The following is an 18,982-nucleotide window of genomic DNA, read 5'->3' on the forward strand; positions in this document are numbered from 1 at the left end:
TGCTCAGCTGGGATGTGGATAATGGTTTAGAGAAGAAGGGGTGAATTGAGAAGCTATTGCAACTGCCCAGCAGAGTCTAGATGGTGTTTTGCCATCTTTGGATGGTAATGGCAGGTGTGGAAGTCAGAAGATTCCTATTTAATTTAGGTGTTGGCTTTAAAGTTTGCATGCAATGCATGGCTCCTATATCACAGCAGTGGAATTTTCCCCTTTGTACTTCTGGGAATGATAGTAGTAGGAGAAGGTGAGGAAGGCTTGAGGTTGCCTAGAGCAGCATGTAGAACTCAAGGCCTGACGAAGTCCTAGGCCTCTAGGCCTCTAGGCCTCTAGGCCTCTGGCGCAGCAATAATTCTGCAGCTGACCACCCCCTCCTTCCCCCTCCCCCCCACCCCAGCTGCTTCCCAGTGACCATGCGCAACAGGGCAGGTGGGATCCTATGGAAAGCACAGGACTGGCTGGGAGCCCGCCCACCGCCCTCAGGGACTTGTAATTGGGAGTCTGCGCAGGCGCTCTGGCTCCCCGGGGCTTGCGCGCGCAGCCGCTGCAGCCTCAGGCGGGGGAAGCGCGTCGCGGAGCGGCTGGCTGCGGCTGCGGCTGTGGCTCGCGGCTGTGGCGTACCCAGGGCCCTTGGTCTGGGAGCTGTAGCGGAGCCGTCGGCTCTGAGTGAGTGAGTGCACATCTGGGGCGGGACGGGGGTGGGGGTGCGCAGCAGACGGCCCGCCTGAGCAGTGCACGGCGGCGGCGGGAGGCGGGTGTCCAAGTCATCTCCCCCCACGTCCCACCTGCGCCCTGGGGCTCACAACCTCGGCACCCGTGGTGTTTTGTGCGGGAGAATTCCGTGTCGTGACCCTGGCCGCGTGAGGAGGGTGGGGAGGGGCGTCCTGTGCCTCTGGATGGTTAGCAGCATCCCTGGGTTTGTTATCTTCGAAACCAGTATCCTTTCTCCCCGGTCCTGCTTGCCAAAAAAATTCCCCTAGATGACCTCCCCCCCGTCCCCCCCTCCCTTTGGGAACAAGCCCGCCCTCCCCTTCTTCCCCGGGAAAAGCACGTCAGCCTGCGTCACGTTTTCACCCAGCTTCTGGTGCAAGCTCTGGGGCTGGAGATCCGTGGTTCTCCATCACTACGGAGTCCCCGGTACCCGGCGAGGCGCTCGGCCCACGGTTAGCGCCTCAGGGCGGACAAAGGAGTGAGGGCCCCTAAGGTCGGACAAAGGAGTAAGAGGCTTGCTGTGTGCAGGCCCGCGCGCCCCCGCCCCCGCCGTGACTATTGTTATGGTAACGGCAGTGGTTAGGTATCCTCTCCCTGCCCCCCCCCCCCCCCCCCGCCGTGGGGCCTTTTAGACGGCCTTGTCGCTTCTAGGAGAGTGACCCTTAGCCCGACAAGTGCACCCCGGTCCCGGTGAAGCCCGGTCCCCACCTCCCGGTAAATAGCCATTGGTAGAATAAATAAATGGATGCCATTAGCACATGCCAGTCTGTGTGCCAAATTGCATTTCGGAGATCCCACCGAGGTGACAGTGGAAAGGAATCGCGTTTTGAAGAAGGGGTATAACAGTTTGGCAGGCAAGCCCAGAGAGGCAGCTTTCCGAAAAGATGGAGAAGCCAAGGAGGGGAGAATATAGAGACAGGAGGTGGGGGATGGAGGGTGTTGGTATTTCTTCGTGGCCTCAGTGCCAAGGAAATAAATAGCTAGAACTGGAGAAGACGTTCGTGCAGACATACCTCTAGATTGCCCCGCGTTGGCCTCTATCTGCGATAATTGGTCAAACAGGGAATTGCAAGCAAGGGGACAACAGCATCAGTTTTTTGCTTAGTCAAAAAAGAAATCCTTTGGCTGCCGTAGGAGGCTTTGAAGGAACCTGTGCTTTGGCAGTTTTGTGGAGAGGAGAAATAAATGGGGGAGTGTCTTAAAAAAGAAACAATGTTACTAGAGCTTGGTTATTAAGTATGGGAAAAATAAGGAGGAAAAGAAATTTGGTTGTCAGCCATGAAGTGAAGCTTCTGAGTTGAGCAACCGGTAGAATGCATGTGGCAATTCCCTGATGGAGGACATGCACTTTAACGTTTTTCACTGCATCTCCAGTGAATCTTTTCTGTTGAACTTTGTTTATGAAGAGCAGTATTAAGACTGAAGTAACTGTTTACCTGAAAAATATCTTTAATTGCCCTTAAGTAACGCTTGGGCTTTTGTATATACATTTTCCTTCAAATAGAATAGTTAGGCAAGTCTGTTGTAAACCTCTTGAAGGGGTGTCCATGTATGTATGTGTGCATGTATATATGTCCACATATGATGTATTTATATATTATAGAGTATAAGTGAATTCAGATACCATGTAAAACTGATACATATATAAAAATGCATATATATTTATAAATGAATGCCTATATCCATATGTATTTGTATATGTGTAAATATTTATATATTGCATATATATTTGTGTAAATTATTCATATCTATTAACCAGGTGTAATATCTGAACCAAATGAATGTTTTCAGAATTATCAACAGTTTGTGTTACTTATTTGATGTCTTACATTTCTTTTTGACAGTTTCGGCAAGACTATAAATTGAATCATTGGAGCCCTTGATAGTTCACTGTGTATAGCGTGTTGATGGACAGTATTGATATTCATATAGTCTGAAAGGAACTAGATTCCTGCTGGCGACACACAATGCAAGCTATAGTGCCCTTGAAAAAGATGACAGCCATCTCCCCAGACCCTGCAACCGTGGCCTCACATGCAGTAAACAAGGCTCCAAGAATGGATACCTTCAGGCAGAAGTTCAGGTGGTTTTGTTACTCAGGAGAGGTTGGACCTAGGAAAACCTTGAATCAACTCTGGGAGCTGTGCACACAGTGGCTGAGACCCGACATTAACACCAAAAAACAGATTTTAGAGCTCTTAGTGTTTGAGCAGTTCCTGTCCGTTTTACCTGGAGAAATGAGGATTTGGGTAAAGTCACAACGTCCAGAGAACAGTGAGGAGGTGGTGACCTTGATGGAAGACTTGTCCCAAACACTTGAAGAAAAGGAAGGTGAGAGTTATTGGTGGAAGAAGGAGGTAGGGGAATTCTCAATGTATCGAAGTGAGCTCCTAGCAAGGTACCAGTGGTTCACACTTGTAATCCTACATACTTAGAGGCTGAGATCTGAGGATCACAGTTCAAAGCCAGCCCAGGCAAAGAAAGTCTGTGAGTCTTTTATCTCCAGTTAGGTGTCAGAAAGCCAGAGGTGGAAGTATGGCTTCAGGGTGGAACACTAGCCTTGAGTGAAAAGGCTATGGGACAGCACCCAGGCCCTGAGTTCAAGTCCAGTACCAGCACACACACACACACACACACACACACACACACACACACACACACACAAATACACGAGAAAGAGAGAAAGAGAGAGAGAGAGAGAGAAAAGCTCTTCTTCAAAGGAAACCATTTTCTGCTAAGGATGAGTCTTAAGGCCAAAAGTAAGAAAGGGGTAATTGTAACTGTATACTCACAAATACAGTCTTGAGTTAAGCACTCCATTTTCCTGTCTATCCCAGAACTCATGGTAGAAACATTGTATATCACTGCAACATAATACTTGTTCAGAGTTAGAGCCTCTGTTTGGACATCTCAGCAGTATTATATCCTAGAAAGCAAAGAGATTTCCTTAAATGAATCCTCTTATATCTTTGATTATGTATGTCTAACTCTTAATATTTACTAGTTGTTTTTAATAAAGCTGCCTACAATTCCTAAGAAGGTAAGATGTCATTGTCCCTATTTGGGCCATGTTGGTGCCTTTTTTCAACAAACAAATAACTGGGTAACACTTGAGAGCAAAGCATTATCCCAGGAGTAGGAAATCAATTAGCAGATTAAAAAAAAAAAAAAAAGCTGGGCTCTGTGGCTCACGCCTGTAATCCTAGCTACCCAGGAGGCTGAGATCTGGGGGATCAAGGTTCAAAGCCAGTCAGGACACAAAAGGACCTGAGACTCTTTTTTTTTTTTTTTTTTTTTTTTTTTTTTTTTGCCAGTCCTGGGCTTGAGCTCAGGGCCTGAGCGCTGTCCTTGGACTTTCTCAAGGCTAGAGCTCTACCACTTGAGCCTCAGCACCAGTTCCAGCTCTTTTCTATGTATGTGGTACCAAGGAATCGAACCCGGGTCTTCATGCATGCTAGGCAAGCACTTTAACCACTAGGCCAAACTCCCGGTCCGGACCTGAGACTCTTATCTCCAATTAACCTCATTAACTTCAAGAAAATGGGAAGTGGGGCTTGGCTCAAGAGTAGGGTGGTAGCCTTGAGCTGAAGAGCTCAGGGACATTACCTAGGCCGAGTTCAAGGCCCATGACCCACCAGAAAAAAAAGGAAATGTGCTCTTGCCTAAATACAGCATATACATTTGAAGTGTTTAAGAACTCACTGTTGGGGGCCGGGAGTTTAGCCTAGTGGTAGAGTGCTTGCCTAGCGTGCACAAAGAACCAGGCTCGATTTCTCAGTAGCACATACATAGAAAAAAGCCAGAAATGGTGCTGTGGCTAAAGTGTTACAGCTGTAGCCTTGAGAAAGCCCAAGAACAGTGCTCAGGCCCCGAGTTCAAGGCCCAAGACTCCAAGACTGGCAAAAAGAGAGAGAAAGAGAGAGAGAGAGAAAATTCACTACTGTACTATTTAATATATATATATATATATATATATATATATATATTTTTTTTTTTTTTTTGGTGGGTCATGGAGCTTAAACTGGGCCTGTGCACTGTCCCTGATCTCTTCAGCTCCAGGCTACCACCCTATCCCTGGGCCTGGGTGCTGTCCCTGAGCTCATGGCTCAAGGCTACCGCCCTACTCTTGAGCCAAGTCCCACTTCTTGTTTTCTTAAGGTTAATTGGAGATAAGAGTCTCAGGTTCTTTTGTGCCCAGGCTGACTTTGAACCTTGATCCTCAGATCTCAGCCTCCTGAGTAGCTAGTGTTATAGGTGTGAGCCATCGAGCTGCCCCCCACGCTACTTAAATATTTTAAAGCTGAGAGGTTCTGGAAGGAATGTACCTTCCGTTGGGGAGCTTAGAAACAAACAAAATATTGCGGGACACAGTTGCTCACACCTGTAATCCTAGCTACTCAGGAGGCTGAGATTTGAGGATCGCGGTTCAAAGCCAGCCCAGGCACTAAAGACCATGAGACTCTTTTTTTTTTTTTTTTTTTTTTTTTTTTTGCCAGTCCTGGGCTTGAGCTCAGGGCCTGAGCACTGTCCTTGGACTTTCTCAAGGCTAGAGCTCTACCACTTGAGCCTCAGCACCACTTCCGGCTTTTTTTGTATGTATGTGGTACCGAGGAATCGAACCCGGGTCTTCATGCATGCTAGGCAAGCACTCTAACCACTAGGCCAAACTCCCGGCCCCAACCACGAGACTCTTATTTCCAATTAACCACTAGAAAACCAGAAGTGATGCTGTGGCTCAAGGGATAGGGCAGTAGCTTTGAGCTGAAGAGCTGAGGGACAGCGCCCAGGCCCAGAGTTCGAGCCCCACGACTAAAAAATAAAGAAATTGAAAGCATTTTTTGATGAGGTAGATATTAAAGATACATATTTGAGTTTTCATTCATAATCCTATCTCCACAGTTCCTACAACCTTTGTAATTTACCAACTGACCAACAATAGATGACTCATTAAAATATTTGTCCATTTCAGTTCCTGAATTTTTTATTCTGGATCAGCTCCAGAGCAGTCAAGGTGACAGTCTCACTATTATAAGTCCCTTTCAACCTTACTGAGTTTGCCAATAAGATGATTTTTGGAAAGTACCTAAGAAATCACAGCATGGGGGGCTGGTTGCCAGAGGAACCATCCTGTACCCCCAAAGAGGTTTGAAATTCATATCCCAGCCTCTACTAACACAGGGGCAAATGGGTGAACTAAAAATCAGTGATTTAATCAGTTACATGTACATAATAAAGCCTTCTTAAAAATCTAAAAGGATCAAGGAGGCTGAGCTCTAAGGATTAAGATTTGAAGCTACCCCAGAAAGGAAGTCCTTAAGACTCTTAATCTTCAGTTAGCCACCAAGAAGTTGGAAGTGGAGCCATGGCACAAGTGGTGGAACACTAGCCTTGAGTGAAAATGCCTAAGGGACAGTATCCAGGCCTTAAGTTCAAACCCCAGGACTCATGCGCGCACACACACACACACACACACACACTACAAAAGCCAACTAACCAACCAACAAAGCAAAAATCCCCAAAGGACAGTATTGGGAAGAGATATCCAACAGGATGCTTCCTGGAGATAGTGTTCCTGCAGAGGATGTTGATGGAATTTGTGTCCGGTTGTGCCTAAGCCTTGGGTGATTTCAGAGGCCCTAAAGCCTCTTCCAATGTGTTCTGCCCTATGCAACTGTTGCATCTGACTGTAGGCTAGGAAGTAAAGTATTTTACTGACTTCTATAAGCCATTCTAGCAGAATAATTCAACCCAAAGACAAGGGTGCAGGAGCACTAGCCATGGGTGAGAAATTGCAGAGGCTGAAACAGGCATCTGAAGTAAGGGACTGTGTTATCAGACTGAAATTTCCACTTGTAGAATCTAATGCTGTCTCCAGTGCCCAGTGTTTGAACTGACTTGAATTGAATTAGGGTTCTAACACTGAACTGGTGTCCACTGGAAGATGCATTTAGAAACCTGTGACCTTCCCCAACCTGCACATACATCTAGGAACACATGAGTTCTGTGTTGTGTAATGAGAGAAATTAAATTGATTTCCTCCTGTGTATCTGGGGAACATGGAAGAGTTTAGCTTGAAAAATCCATCTGAAAGATGATGGACTGCTTTTTTAATCTCCATCCTAGATCTGAGTGCTCAAGATTCTGTTGCTTGCAGAGAAAACTCAGGAGAAGATGAAATAGTGGCTGTTCCTTCAAACAAGGAATCAAGTGTAAGTTTTCTCTCATTGGTTTTCATCACTGATTTTGAAGAAGTAACTGGACTGTTAATGATGTAAAGATTCAAAAATCATAGACTAGAAATGTGGTTTAGTGGTAGATTGCTTGTCTAGCATTCATGAGGCTATAGGTTCAATTCCTCAGTACCGTATAAACAAAACAACAAAAAAAACCCCAAGAGGGCCAGGAGTTTGGCCTAGTGGTAGAGTGCTTGCTTAGCACTCACAAAGACCCAGGTCTGATTCCTCGAAACCACAGATACAGAAAAAAAAACAGAAGTGGTGCTATGGCTCAAGTGGTAGAACTCTAGTCTTGAGAGATCTCAAGGACAGTGCTCAGGCCCTGAGTTCAAGCCCCACAACTGGCATTTTTTTTTTTTTAAGTCAGTAAGACAAGAAACTTTACAGTTCATAGTTGAATTATCAGACCATGTCACGTCTGGTACTAAAGAAAGATGTTGAACAGTTAGCTCTAAATAAAATTGGGTATAAATGGAATTATATTTCATTAATATGGTTAAGAACATCTCTGTGACAGTGGTAGAATATAAACAATCCTCACAACGTGAGTAAAAAGCTGAGGAATTACTACTATGAATCAGTATTTTCTGAGTAGTCTAGGCATTAGGTGAGTAGGTGTGATTGAATAATTCTGGATTCTTTGAATGGGCCGGAAGTACCATCACAGGTATCCTTTATACAGAAGGACATGGGGAGATTGAACATAAAGAGGAGAGGACAATGCAAAGAGAGAGGTGTTTGGATTGACAAGGCCTAAAACAAGGGAGGCCAAGGAAGGCTGAAGTCACAATGGCTGGAAGAGGCAGGAAGTGGATTCTCTCACAGAGGCTCACAAGAAACTATAGCACTGTCATATGCTTTAAGTCCTATTTCTAGCCTCCAATACAGTGATAGGATTTCTTTCTCTTGTTTTAAGCAACCAAGGTCATGGTGATTTTTTTCAGGGCATTAACATACATATGTGCATGTGCCAGTTTTAGTTCTGAGGTTTGAATTCCGTATTGTCCTTGAGCTTTTTTTGTGCTCAAGGCTAGTGCTCAACCACTTGACTCATAGCTCTACTTCCAGCTTTTTGATGGCTAGTTGGAGATAAGTCTCTCAGACTTTCCTGCCCTGACTGATTTTAAACCATGATCTTCGGATCCTAGCTTCCAGAATAGCTAGGATTACAGATGTGAGCTCACAGATTGTTTTTGATTATATATATAAAAAAATGTTGCATATAACTAGAAGTTCACATTTGGAATGAAGTTGTTAGTAATATTGTGTACCTTTGCAATTAAGTTACATTATTTCTGAAATAATTGATGATGTAAGTTATGCCTTTCACTTCCAATTTGCCTTTTTTTTTTTTTTTGCCAGTCCTGGGCTTGAGCTCAGGGCCTGAGCACTGTCCTTGGACTTTCTCAAGGCTAGAGCTCTACCACTTGAGCCTCAGCACCACTTCTGGCTTTTTTCTTTTTTTTTTATTTTATTTTATTTTATTTTTTATTTTTGTAGTGGTATTTTTTTATTGTAATTAGTAAAAGGGTTACATGATATTTGCCAGATAGAAGGTGCATTAATTCACATACATTGATACCCTTTCACATGTCTTGGTACCCATTTCCCTCCCCCCCCCACACTCCCCACCCGTCTTGGTTTTCCCCTCTTCCCTATCAAATTTCAAATATCCAAATACAAATAAATTCAATATATCAGATAACAAAGTGAGATACTATACCAATATGAGATAACCAAGGGACTTCTGGCTTTTTTCTATGTATGTAGTACCAAGGAATCGAACCCGGGTCTTCGGGCATGCTAGGCAAGCACTCTACCACTAGACCAAACTCCCCGCCCCTAATTTGCCTTTTTAATCTTAGAAATCAATATAGTAGGAGTTAATTTGATCAATGTTAGACCATTTAGAGAATTGTTGCACCATATTTTACCACCAGACTCTGAGTAGGAAATTCAGGGATTGTGTAATACCTTCTTCCTACATCTTAGTAAAAGTGGTATAATAGCTACACTGTCTTGCATTGAAATCTTCAAAGATTAAATACCATCAGAATGGTTACTCTGTATCCAAACTTCTCAAATTCGTTAGCGTCAGGTTGGAAATAATGCAGTACAATTCTTGTGGTGTCCTAGGAACCCATACTGTTTGAAGAAGTGGCTGTGGACTTTTCCAGAAGTGAATGGAAGAAGCTGAAGCCTACTCAGAGGGAGCTCTATAAGGAAGTGCTGCTGGAAAGCTTAAGAAATCTGGAATCACTGGGTAAAGAAATTCTTCCATGGTCTAGCCTCAGTCTGTGTGCTGTGTTATGTGAAATGCTTGAAGTTTGTTATTCTGGGCATCGAAAAACTTAATAATGACTAATCCTAAAAATAGATCTTAAAAATGTATTTTCTGGGCTTGAATTTTGGCCTAGTGGTAGAGTGCTTGCCTAGCATGCACGAAGACCCAGGTTCGATTCCTCGGAACCATATATATAGAAAAGCCAGAAGTGGTGCTGTGGCTCAAGTAGTAGAGCACTAGCCTTGAGAAAAGCCCAACAACAGTGCTCAGGCCCTGAGTTCAAGCCCCAGGGCTGGTCTTTTTTTAATTTTTTTTGTAGGTCATGAGGTTTGGACTCTGGGCTGGGTGCTGTCCCTCAGCTCTTCAACTCAAGGCTACTGCCCTAAGCCCTTGAGCCACAGCCTCATTTCCTGTTTTCAAGTGGTTACTTGGAGATAAGAGTCTCATGGACTTTAGTGCCTGGGCTGGCTTTGAACTTTGATCCTTAGATCTGAACCTGAATAGCTAGGATTACAGGCATGAGCCACCATGCCCAGCTTGAAATATTTACTCTTAAAACTAGATCTTAGTTTCATCAAGTTGGGAGTACGGATCGTCATTTGTGGCCGTAAGTGCTATGCTTTTCTCCATTTCCTCCCTCTTTGAGTTCTAATATTGCATCTGTGTGTGTATGTGTGTGTGTGTGCGCGCGCGCGTGCGTGTGCATGTGTTTGCTTATGTGCATGCGCGCATGCATGCACCCACATGCTGGGCTTAAACTCAGGGCCTTGCACCCTTGCTAGAGTTTTTCACTAAAGGCTGGCTTGAGCCATAGTTCCACTTCTAGCTTTTTGCTTGTTAATGGAGATAAGAATCTCTCAGCTTTCCATGCCGGCGTTGGCTTGTAATTGAGATCTTCAGAACTCAGCTTCCTGAATAGCATTACACACATGAGCCACTGGCTTAATAATGCATTTTTAGTCCTTCCTGGAGAACCAGAGTCCTTATATAAATACTGTTGCATTTGTATTCTGTGTACAAACAACCATTTTATATTGTTTTCTCTATGAGCAGGCTTTCAAGTGTCCAAGTTCAACTTGCTTTCTCAGCTGAAGTGGGTTAAGTTGCCAAAACTGCTGGAAAAAGAACTATCAAAAGAGTCTAAACCAGGTAAGCTAGTAAAATGTAGATACGACAGTGCAAGTGGTTGTTTACCAAGTGAGTTGGGACAAGGCCTTATGCTGGGCAGGCACCTTGGTAAAATACAAAGAAAGATGGTTAAAGGAGAGGGTTACCTTCTTGGAATGTTAATGTTTTTGTTTTGATTTTGAAAATATAGGAAAGTTCATTAGCAAAGGAACATACTTTTTTTTTTTTGTGGGTCCTGGGGCTTGAACTAGGCCTGGGCTCTGTCCCTGAGCTCTTCAGCTCAAGGCTACCGCCCTACCCCAAGCCAAGCCCCACTTTCCCTTTTCTAGAGGTTAATTGGAGATAAGAGTCTCAGGTCCTTTTGTGCTCAGGCTGGCTTTGAACCTTGATCCTCAGACTCAGCCTCCTGAGAAGCTAGGATTATAGGTGTGAGCCACCATGCCCAGTGCAAAAGAACATACTTTCAATAGACCAAAAGCATGTCATTCCCAGAGTGAGATAACCTAAACCTAGAATATTCCTTTTTTTTTTTTTTTTTTTTTTTTTTTGTCAGTCACAGGGCTTGATCTCATGGTCTAGGGGCTGATCTTGAGCTCTTTTTCTCAAAGCTAGTGCCCTACTACTTTGAGCCACAGTGCCACTTCCGGTTTTCTGATGGTTAAGTGGAGATAAGAGTTTCATGTACTTTTCTGCCTGGACTGGCTTTGAACCATGATCTTCCTATCTCAGCCTCCTGAGTAGCTAAGCTTATCAGTGTGAGCCACCAGCTTCTAAAGAAGTATACATGTCAAGACATACTATGCCATAGAAGAGACTTCCTGGGGAAAATGATGAGATAAGGAAGTGATGAGATATGGAAGGAAACTTGACAGATCAAGAAGAGCTTTCTGCATGACACAGATAGAAATTCTGTGAATGAGAGGAAGAGGAAGGAAGAATGGGGAAGAAGGATCTTAACTTGAAGAACAACTTTTTTTTTTTTTTATTTTGGTCAGTCATGGGGCTTGAACTCTGGGCTCTTCAGCTCAAGGCTACAGCCCTACCCCTGGAGCCACAGTGCCACTTCCACTTTTATGGTGGTTAATTGGAGGTAAGAGTCTCATGGATTTTAGTGCCCAGGCTGGCTTTGAACTGTGATCCTCAGATCTCAGCTTCCTGAGTAGCTAGTATTATCAGCATGAGCCACCATGCCCAGCTCTCTGTCCTTTTTTTAAAAATTTATTTTTTCATCAGGGTAATGTGTAGAGGGGTTACAGTTACATTTGTAAGGTAATGTGTACATTACTTCTTGAACATTGTTACCCCTTCCCTTGTTTTTCTCCCTCTTTCTCTCCCAGTGAGACTCTTATCTACAATAAACTCACAAAAAGCTGGAAGTGGCGTCGCTCAAGTGGCAGAGCACTAGCCTTGAGCAAAAGAAGTTCAGGGACAGTGCCAGGCCCAGGATTCAAGCCCCAGGGTGGGAAAACAAAACAAAACAAAACAAAAACATGCTATTTATATCGGTGTGATGGTATCATATTTTAATAATGGCACAGAAAAGGAGCTGTAGGAATACAGGTTCCAGAGCCACCATGGTTTGTCTTACCATTTTCCAACTTTATGATGGCACAAAGGCATTTCAGAATTGGTAGGAACTGCACCTTGAGTTCTGAATGTCTGTCTTTTCCTTGGCTAACAGTACACAGTACAATACTGTGTTGTAAGGCTAGATGAGGGCTGAAACTGTAGGCACAAAGGGGAACAGCCAGTGCCCTGACTGTGTGTGTTGCTGAGCAGTGATGTTCACTAGCTTAGGCTATTAGATGCACTTCTCACTGTGGATTTTTTTCAATTCATGGTTTATGGTGGGGCTCACTTGGATGGATTTGACCCTAACATAAGTGGAGCAGTGTCTGTACAGAGGACCAAAGATTTCTTAGCACTCAGGTCTTTTTTGTTTTGGTCGGTCATGGGGCTTGAACTCAGGGTCTGGGCGCCGAGCACCAGTGCCTGGCAGCACTTAGATGTTGAAACAGGAGTTGACCTAGTAGAAAGAATATTCATCCATTTTTGTTAAAGGGAGAAAAGAAATACATATATGTTTAAATATATGGATGAGCTATAGATGGATTTTTAATAACTAGAAAATATTTGTATTAACACTGTTGCTCAAGATAGGTAGGGGTTTTGTGTCCCCTATTATCCTTCCCTGTATCTTCTTACAATTTAACTTTTAGCTTTCTTAAAATTTAACCTTAAAAAGGTCTATTAATACCTATATTTATTTTAAGAAAAGAAGTTATCTGTCTACATTGCTTTATTTCATCTTCTAACAGACTTATTTTTGTCAACTTGTTGAGTATTTCCAGTATGGTTATATAAGTAAAACATAACAGTGTAAACAATATTTTGAACTATTTAATTCCTAAAATTGGTTCATGCTGGGCCCCCGTGGCTCACGCCTGCAATCCTGGCTACTCAGGAGCAGCATCCAGGCCCAGAGTCTAAGCCCCACAAACGAACAAAGAAAAAAATTGGTTCATAAGCTTTTTAATTTCATTTTGTTCCTGTTGTTCTGGGAGTTGAACTCGGGATCTTGTGCTTGCTAGGCAAAGTGCCCTAACACTTGAGCCAGACCTCTAGCTCTTTTGGTTTTTGTTACTTTTCACATAGAGTCTTGCTTTTTCTAGGTGGACTTGAACTGAAATCTCCCTATTTATACTTCCCACATAGCTAGGATGGCTGGTTGCATGTACCACCATGCCCAACTTTAATTTTATTTTTTTGCCAGTCCTGGGCTTGAACTCAGGGTCTGAGCATTGTTGTTAGGTTTTCTGAAGGCTAGAGCTCTACCACTTGTGCCACAGCACCACTTCTGGCTTTTTTTTTCTCAGTATGTGGTACCGAGGAATCGAGCCCAGGTAGAGGCAAGCACTCTACCACTAGGCCAAACTCCCAGCCCTAAATTTTTTTTTTAAATTGTTTATTTATTTTTCTATGTCATGGGCCTTGAACTCTGGGTCTGGGAGTTGTCCCTCAGCTCTTCAGCTCAAGGCTATTGCTCTACCACTTGAGCCACATTGCCATTCCAGTTTTCTGGTGGTTAATTGGAGATGAGAGTCTCACAGGACTTTAGTGCCTGGCCTGGCTTTGAACCAAGATCCTCAGATCTCATCCTCTTGAGTAGCTAGGATTACAGGTGTGAGCCATCCGTGCCTGGCTCCAACTTTTTTTTTTGCCAGTACTGGGGCTTGAGCTGAGGGCTAGGTACTGTCCATGAGCTTTCTCATCTCTAGTGCTTTACTACTTGAGCCACAACTCCACTTCTGGCTTTTTCTGTGTATGTGGTACTAAGGAATTGAACCCAGGGCTTTGTGCATGGTAGGAAAGCACTCTACCACACTCCCAGTCCCCCAACTTTCTAAAAAATTTACTTCATTGTTATTTTTGAGGTGATGCACAGTGGGGTTACATTTATATACATCAGATAATAAGTACATTTCCTTTCACACAGTGTCACTGTTTCCTCATTCTCTCTCATTCTTTCCCTCTCATGTCCACCCACAAGTTGCATAGTTCAGTTTCATCAATGTTTAGTGCACTCTAGTGCTGCACTTCTTCACCCTTGGATTCTGTGCCCTCCACCACCCTCTCACAGATGTGCACATGAATACACCATGTATAAGGTAAAGAATACAGAAAAAAAAAAACTTATCAGAAAAAAAAAACTTAACAAAAAATTCTTTGTTTCCATATCTTTAAGTTCAATTCAGTATATATATTATTTTATACATATATGAAAAGGTGCTTGGGTATTGCACCTTTGTGATTTTCTCTTCTACAAGTATCCTCTTTTGGGCTTACCGTGTATGAGTATCTAGAACCTTGTGTAATTTGTCATATCCCAGTGTGTTTTAGAGCTAACTTCCTCCTATCAGGGAGAATATGTGTGGTTTGTCCTGCTGATCTTTTTAATATTATTATTTTATTTATTTATTTTGCCAGTCCTGGGCCTTGAACTCAGTGCCTGGGTACTGTCCTTGGGCTTTCTCAAGGGTAGAGCTCTACCACTTGAGCCACAGCACCATTTCTGGCATTTTGCTATGTATGTGGTACCAAGGAATCAAACCCAGGTCTTGGTGCATGCTAGGCAAGCACTCTACCACTAGGCTAAATTCCTGGCCCTGTCTTTCTGATCTTGCATGTCCAACTTTTAATGATTAAAATAGGGTTTTATTATCTTTTTGTTTCATCTAGCCTTGAACCACAGTCCTTCCCAGTAGCTAAGGTTATAGGAGCAAGCAACCACATAATTGGAGAAAAGTTTTGTTGTTTTTTTTTTTTTTTCACAAGTCCTGGAGCTTGAACTCAGGGCCTGAGCACTGTCCTTGGACTTTTTTTTTTTTTTTGCCAGTCCTGGGCTTGGGCTCAGGGCCTGAGCACTGTCCCTGGATTTTTTCTCAAGGCTAGGGCTCTACCACTTGAGCCACAGCACCACTTCTGGCTTTTTGCTATGTATGTGGTACCAAGGAATCGAACCCGGGTAGAGTGCATGCTAGGCAAGCACTCTACCCCTAGGCCAAACTCCCAGCCCGAGAAAAGTATTTTTGACAGACAAAACAGTCAATAACTATAAAAGAATGGGTTGAGAACTTGAGCAGGTAACTGACAAAATTTTAAATAGTTATAAAAATGTAAAAATATTCAAACTAATTATATTTAGAGAAACAATATTATGAATCAAATTTACAAATACTTAACAAAGATCATTTGATCAGCAATGAGTATTCACATGTTTGTATTCCTTAGGTATACTACATGCAATAGTATAATCTTTCTATCTTTTGGTTTACTAATTCTGTTTTAATGACAGTGGTGTGAAAATAGCATTCCCCCTTGGTGTTAGGGGTTGAACTGAGATCTGCATACACGCTTAGTATACACTGTCACTCAACTGCACCCCTAGCCCTAGAAAAGAATTGCTAAACAAATGATACAGTAGATTATTATCATGTAAGTGATTGTAGCCACCTTAGGAAGAATTAACAGATTAGAAACAGTTGTAAGTGAGAAAAGTGATAATATCTGCACATACTTTTCTATCTAAGATACAGAAAATATCCTAGAAGAAAATTCATGTAACTTTTGGGGGATTTTTGTATTTTATAAATTGTCCTTTTCTGGCATTTGAAAGTGATTATGTGGCCTTCTCATAACCTTTGAAAGTCTCACCTAGATGACACTGTGTTGTGATGAACATTTTGTATAAAATAAGTCAAGTGCATGTCCTTTTGTGTCTGGCTAACATGTATGTAATACATGTCCCTGAACTTTTTTGCTCAATATCAGTATTCTACCACTTGAGCCAAACCTCCACTTTCTGTTTCTTAGTGATGGAGTCTCATGGACTTTCTTATCTGGGCTGGTTTCAAATCATAAGTCTCAGATCTCAGTCTCCTGAATAGCTAGGATTACATGTATGAGCTATTGTTGCTCAGTTTATGTTGGTTATTTCTCTTTCTTTTTTCTTCTTCTTTTTTTTTTTTGCTAGTCATGGGGCTTGAACTTGGGGCCTGAGCACTGACCTTGGGCTTTTCTCAAGGCTAGCACTCTGCCACTTGAGCCATAGCACCACTTCCAGCTTTTTCTTTGTATGTGGTACTGAGGAATCAAACCCAGGTCTTCATGGATGCTAGGCAGGCATCCTAACCACTAGGCCAAACTCCCGGCCTCTTTTTATTTTTTTAATTAATGTTTTTCTAATGTAATTATAAAGGTGACGTACAAAGGGGTTACAGGTAATGAGAACATTTCTTTTTTGGACATCCTATATTTGTTGTTTTGAGATAGTATCTTGCTTTATTTATGTTCTTGCCAGCCTAGACTATGATCTTCCTTCTTGTATTTCCTTGTATCACTGGGAATGACAGGTACTTAGCTCCAAACCAAGACATTGTGCTTCCTCTGTAGCTGGGATAACAGATATGTACTACTACATCTAGCCAGAATTGGTTAAGATAGTATCCCTGGAACTCCAGTCTCTCAGGATTATAAGCTTAAGCAACTGTTCCCATTCTGGTTTATAACACACTTAATTGAGAACTGTCCAAGTAGTATTTCTTATAATCATTACTGTCTGTTCCTGTTTCAATTCTAAATATAGCAATTGGAAGCACTTTGTTTTTTGTTTCTTTTAGAGGATGAGCCTAGAAGTAATTTGGATAATCTTTTGGAAGAATTTACCTTAGAGAAAATAATAGAAAAATGCTTTGAAGATGATGGTTATGGCTTCATGACAGAATTCCAGAAACATCATGGCATTTCTGAGGAGGATGGAGGCAAACGGAGACAATCAAAAGGAACACAGAAAAAAACTCATAGGAAAGGTGATAAGGGAGAAGAAAGTGACACAGAAAAGAGCGTCACTGGAAAAAATTCCAAGAGAACTTCTGACCTAATTAAATATATGAGAGCTTATTTAAAAAAGAAGAAGTCTCAAAAGTCTAATGAAGGCAAAAAACCCTTCAGTTTCCATTCAGATCTTGTCTTGAACTGCAAAGAACATACTGCAGAAAAGTCTCGGAAACATAGTGAGAGTGGAAAGGGTGTTGCTCACTCTTCATCTCTAGCTGAACATAAGAAACATCGGAAAATTCACTTGAAGTCTCAGAAGTGCAGTAAATGTGGGGTAACCTTCACTCAAAGCTCATCTTCAAAGAACAGCACCTCTACATGTAAAAAATGTCGGAAGAACTTACGTCAAGATACAACTGCAAATAAAGATAAGAGACCTGAGAATGGAGAAAAAAGTCGTAAGTGTGGTAAGTGTGGAAAATGCTTCGGCTATTCTGCACTTACCAAACGTCCTAGAAATCTTACTGGAGAGAAGCCCTATACGTGTATTAAATGTAGAAAAGCCACCAGCAGTGGCTCCTCACGCTCATCAGGTCGTGGAAGTCCCACTGACGAAAAGCTCTGTAAGTGTGATGTGTGTGGGAAAAGCTTCACTGTCATTCACCACCTCATGAAACATCAAAGAACTCATACTGGAGAAAAACCTTACTCCTGTAAAGACTGTGGGAGGGCCTTCAGTGATAGCTCATCTCTTAGTCAACATCAGCGAATTCACACTGGTGAGAAACCATATAAATGCAGTGAATGTGACAAATCCTTTAGTCACAGCTCTTCCCTTACCAAACATCAGAGAATTCATACTGGAGAAAAGCCCTATAAGTGTGATGACTGTGGCAAAACCTTTAGACAGAATTCTTGCCTTACCCGACACCAGAGAATCCACACTGGAGAAAAACCCTATGTGTGTAAGGAGTGTGGAATGGCATTCACCCATTTTACATCTGCCCTTTATCATCAACGGCTTCATTCAGGAGAAAAGCCCTACAAATGTGATGAATGTAAGAAAGCCTTCTCCTCTCATTCCCTCCTCAGTCGTCACATGAGAAGTCATACTGGGGTGACACCTTACAAATGCAAGGAATGTGGGAAAGTCTTCAGGCAAAGTTCATCTCTTAATGAACATTTCAGAGTTCATACTGGAGAGAAACCCTACGAATGTGATGTTTGCGGAGCAACTTTCCACCGGACCTCACTCCTTGTAGAGCACGTAAAAATTCATGCTAGAAATAGAAAATACCCATGCAGTAAGTGTGATAAGGTATTTAAAAGTAACAATAGCCTTGTTAAACACCGGGTAGTTCACTCCACAGAGTGATTCATGGAACTAGGAAGGGGGAGGAGAATTGAGTCCAAATTTTGCCCTTCTTTTATTTTTATTTTTTTATTTATTTTTTTTTTGCCAGTCCTGGGCTTAGCTCAGGGCGTGAGCACTGTCCTTGCACTTTCTCAAGGCTAGAGCTCTACCACTTGAGCTTCAGCACCACTTCTGGCTTTTTTCTATATATGTGGTACCGAGGAATCGAACCCGGGTCTTCATGCATGCTAGGCAAGCACTTTAACCACTAGGCCAAACTCCCAGCCCCTTGCCCTTCTTTTAAAACCTGGGATGTAAAGTAATTAGGAACTGCAACTTTAGTGGCGTGGGAACTAGAAAAAGAACACTTCCTCATTCATTGCTCTTTGCTTTGATGACATAAATGGCTGGTAAATAGTGATTAGTTGGTAAGATCATGGGGAAAGTGAAGAAAGCATGTGAATGATTTTAAAAGCAAAATTGATATTTTTTTTCTGGGGATTTTTTTCCCCTCTCTTCTCCCTTCTAGTGTGATGGAAAGAGAAATTGACTGGACTCAGAATCTGAGCCCTGTCTCAGTTTACCAACCAACTCACCTTGCACAAATCATTCAACCTTTCAGAATTTTAGTTTCTTTGTTAGTAGAAGATACATGGCAGCCCGCTGCAGTGGGTCATGCCTGTAATCCTAGCTACTCAGGAGGCTGAGATCTGAGGATCAAGGTTCAAAGCCAGCCCGGGCACAAAAGGACCTGAGACTCTTATTTCCAATTAACTTGTAGAAAATGGGAAGTGAGGCTTGGCTCAAAGGCAGGGCAGTAGCCTTGATAGTGCTCAGGTCTAGTGAATTCAAGCCCCATGACCCCCTTTTCCCCCACCAAAAAAAAGAGAAGAAGGGACATGGCATTAATGATATGTAACTATGCTATGGGAACTC

General features: G+C 42.7%; 1 protein-coding gene across 1 annotated transcript; it reads left to right on the plus strand.

Moving 5' to 3' along the window:
* Positions 1–583: 583 nt before the first annotated feature.
* Positions 584–18,144, plus strand: Znf483 (zinc finger protein 483). The gene is made up of 6 exons (XM_090330426.1): positions 584–663; positions 2,553–3,039; positions 6,832–6,917; positions 9,081–9,207; positions 10,282–10,366; positions 16,549–18,144. The coding sequence occupies exons 2-6, from the start codon at positions 2,676–2,678 to the stop codon at positions 18,065–18,067; spliced, it is 2,181 nt and encodes a 726-aa protein (XP_090186552.1). The 5' UTR covers positions 584–663; positions 2,553–2,675; the 3' UTR covers positions 18,068–18,144.
* The last annotated feature ends 838 nt before the right edge of the window (positions 18,145–18,982 follow it).

The sequence above is a fragment of the Megascapheus bottae genome, chromosome 3, assembly GCF_031878675.1.
Source record: "Megascapheus bottae isolate mThoBot1 chromosome 3, mThoBot2.hap1, whole genome shotgun sequence".
Taxonomy (NCBI): domain Eukaryota; kingdom Metazoa; phylum Chordata; class Mammalia; order Rodentia; family Geomyidae; genus Megascapheus; species Megascapheus bottae.

Excerpts from the sequence above, each read along its gene's own strand:
- Znf483 (XM_090330426.1), top strand. The coding sequence starts at position 2,676 with ATGCAAGCTATAGTGCCCTTGAAAAAGATGACAGCCATCTCCCCAGAC. Across the intron at positions 3,040-6,831 it reads AACACTTGAAGAAAAGGAAG|ATCTGAGTGCTCAAGATTCT; the intron begins GTGAGAGTTATT and ends TCTCCATCCTAG. Across the intron at positions 9,208-10,281 it reads AAGAAATCTGGAATCACTGG|GCTTTCAAGTGTCCAAGTTC; the intron begins GTAAAGAAATTC and ends CTCTATGAGCAG.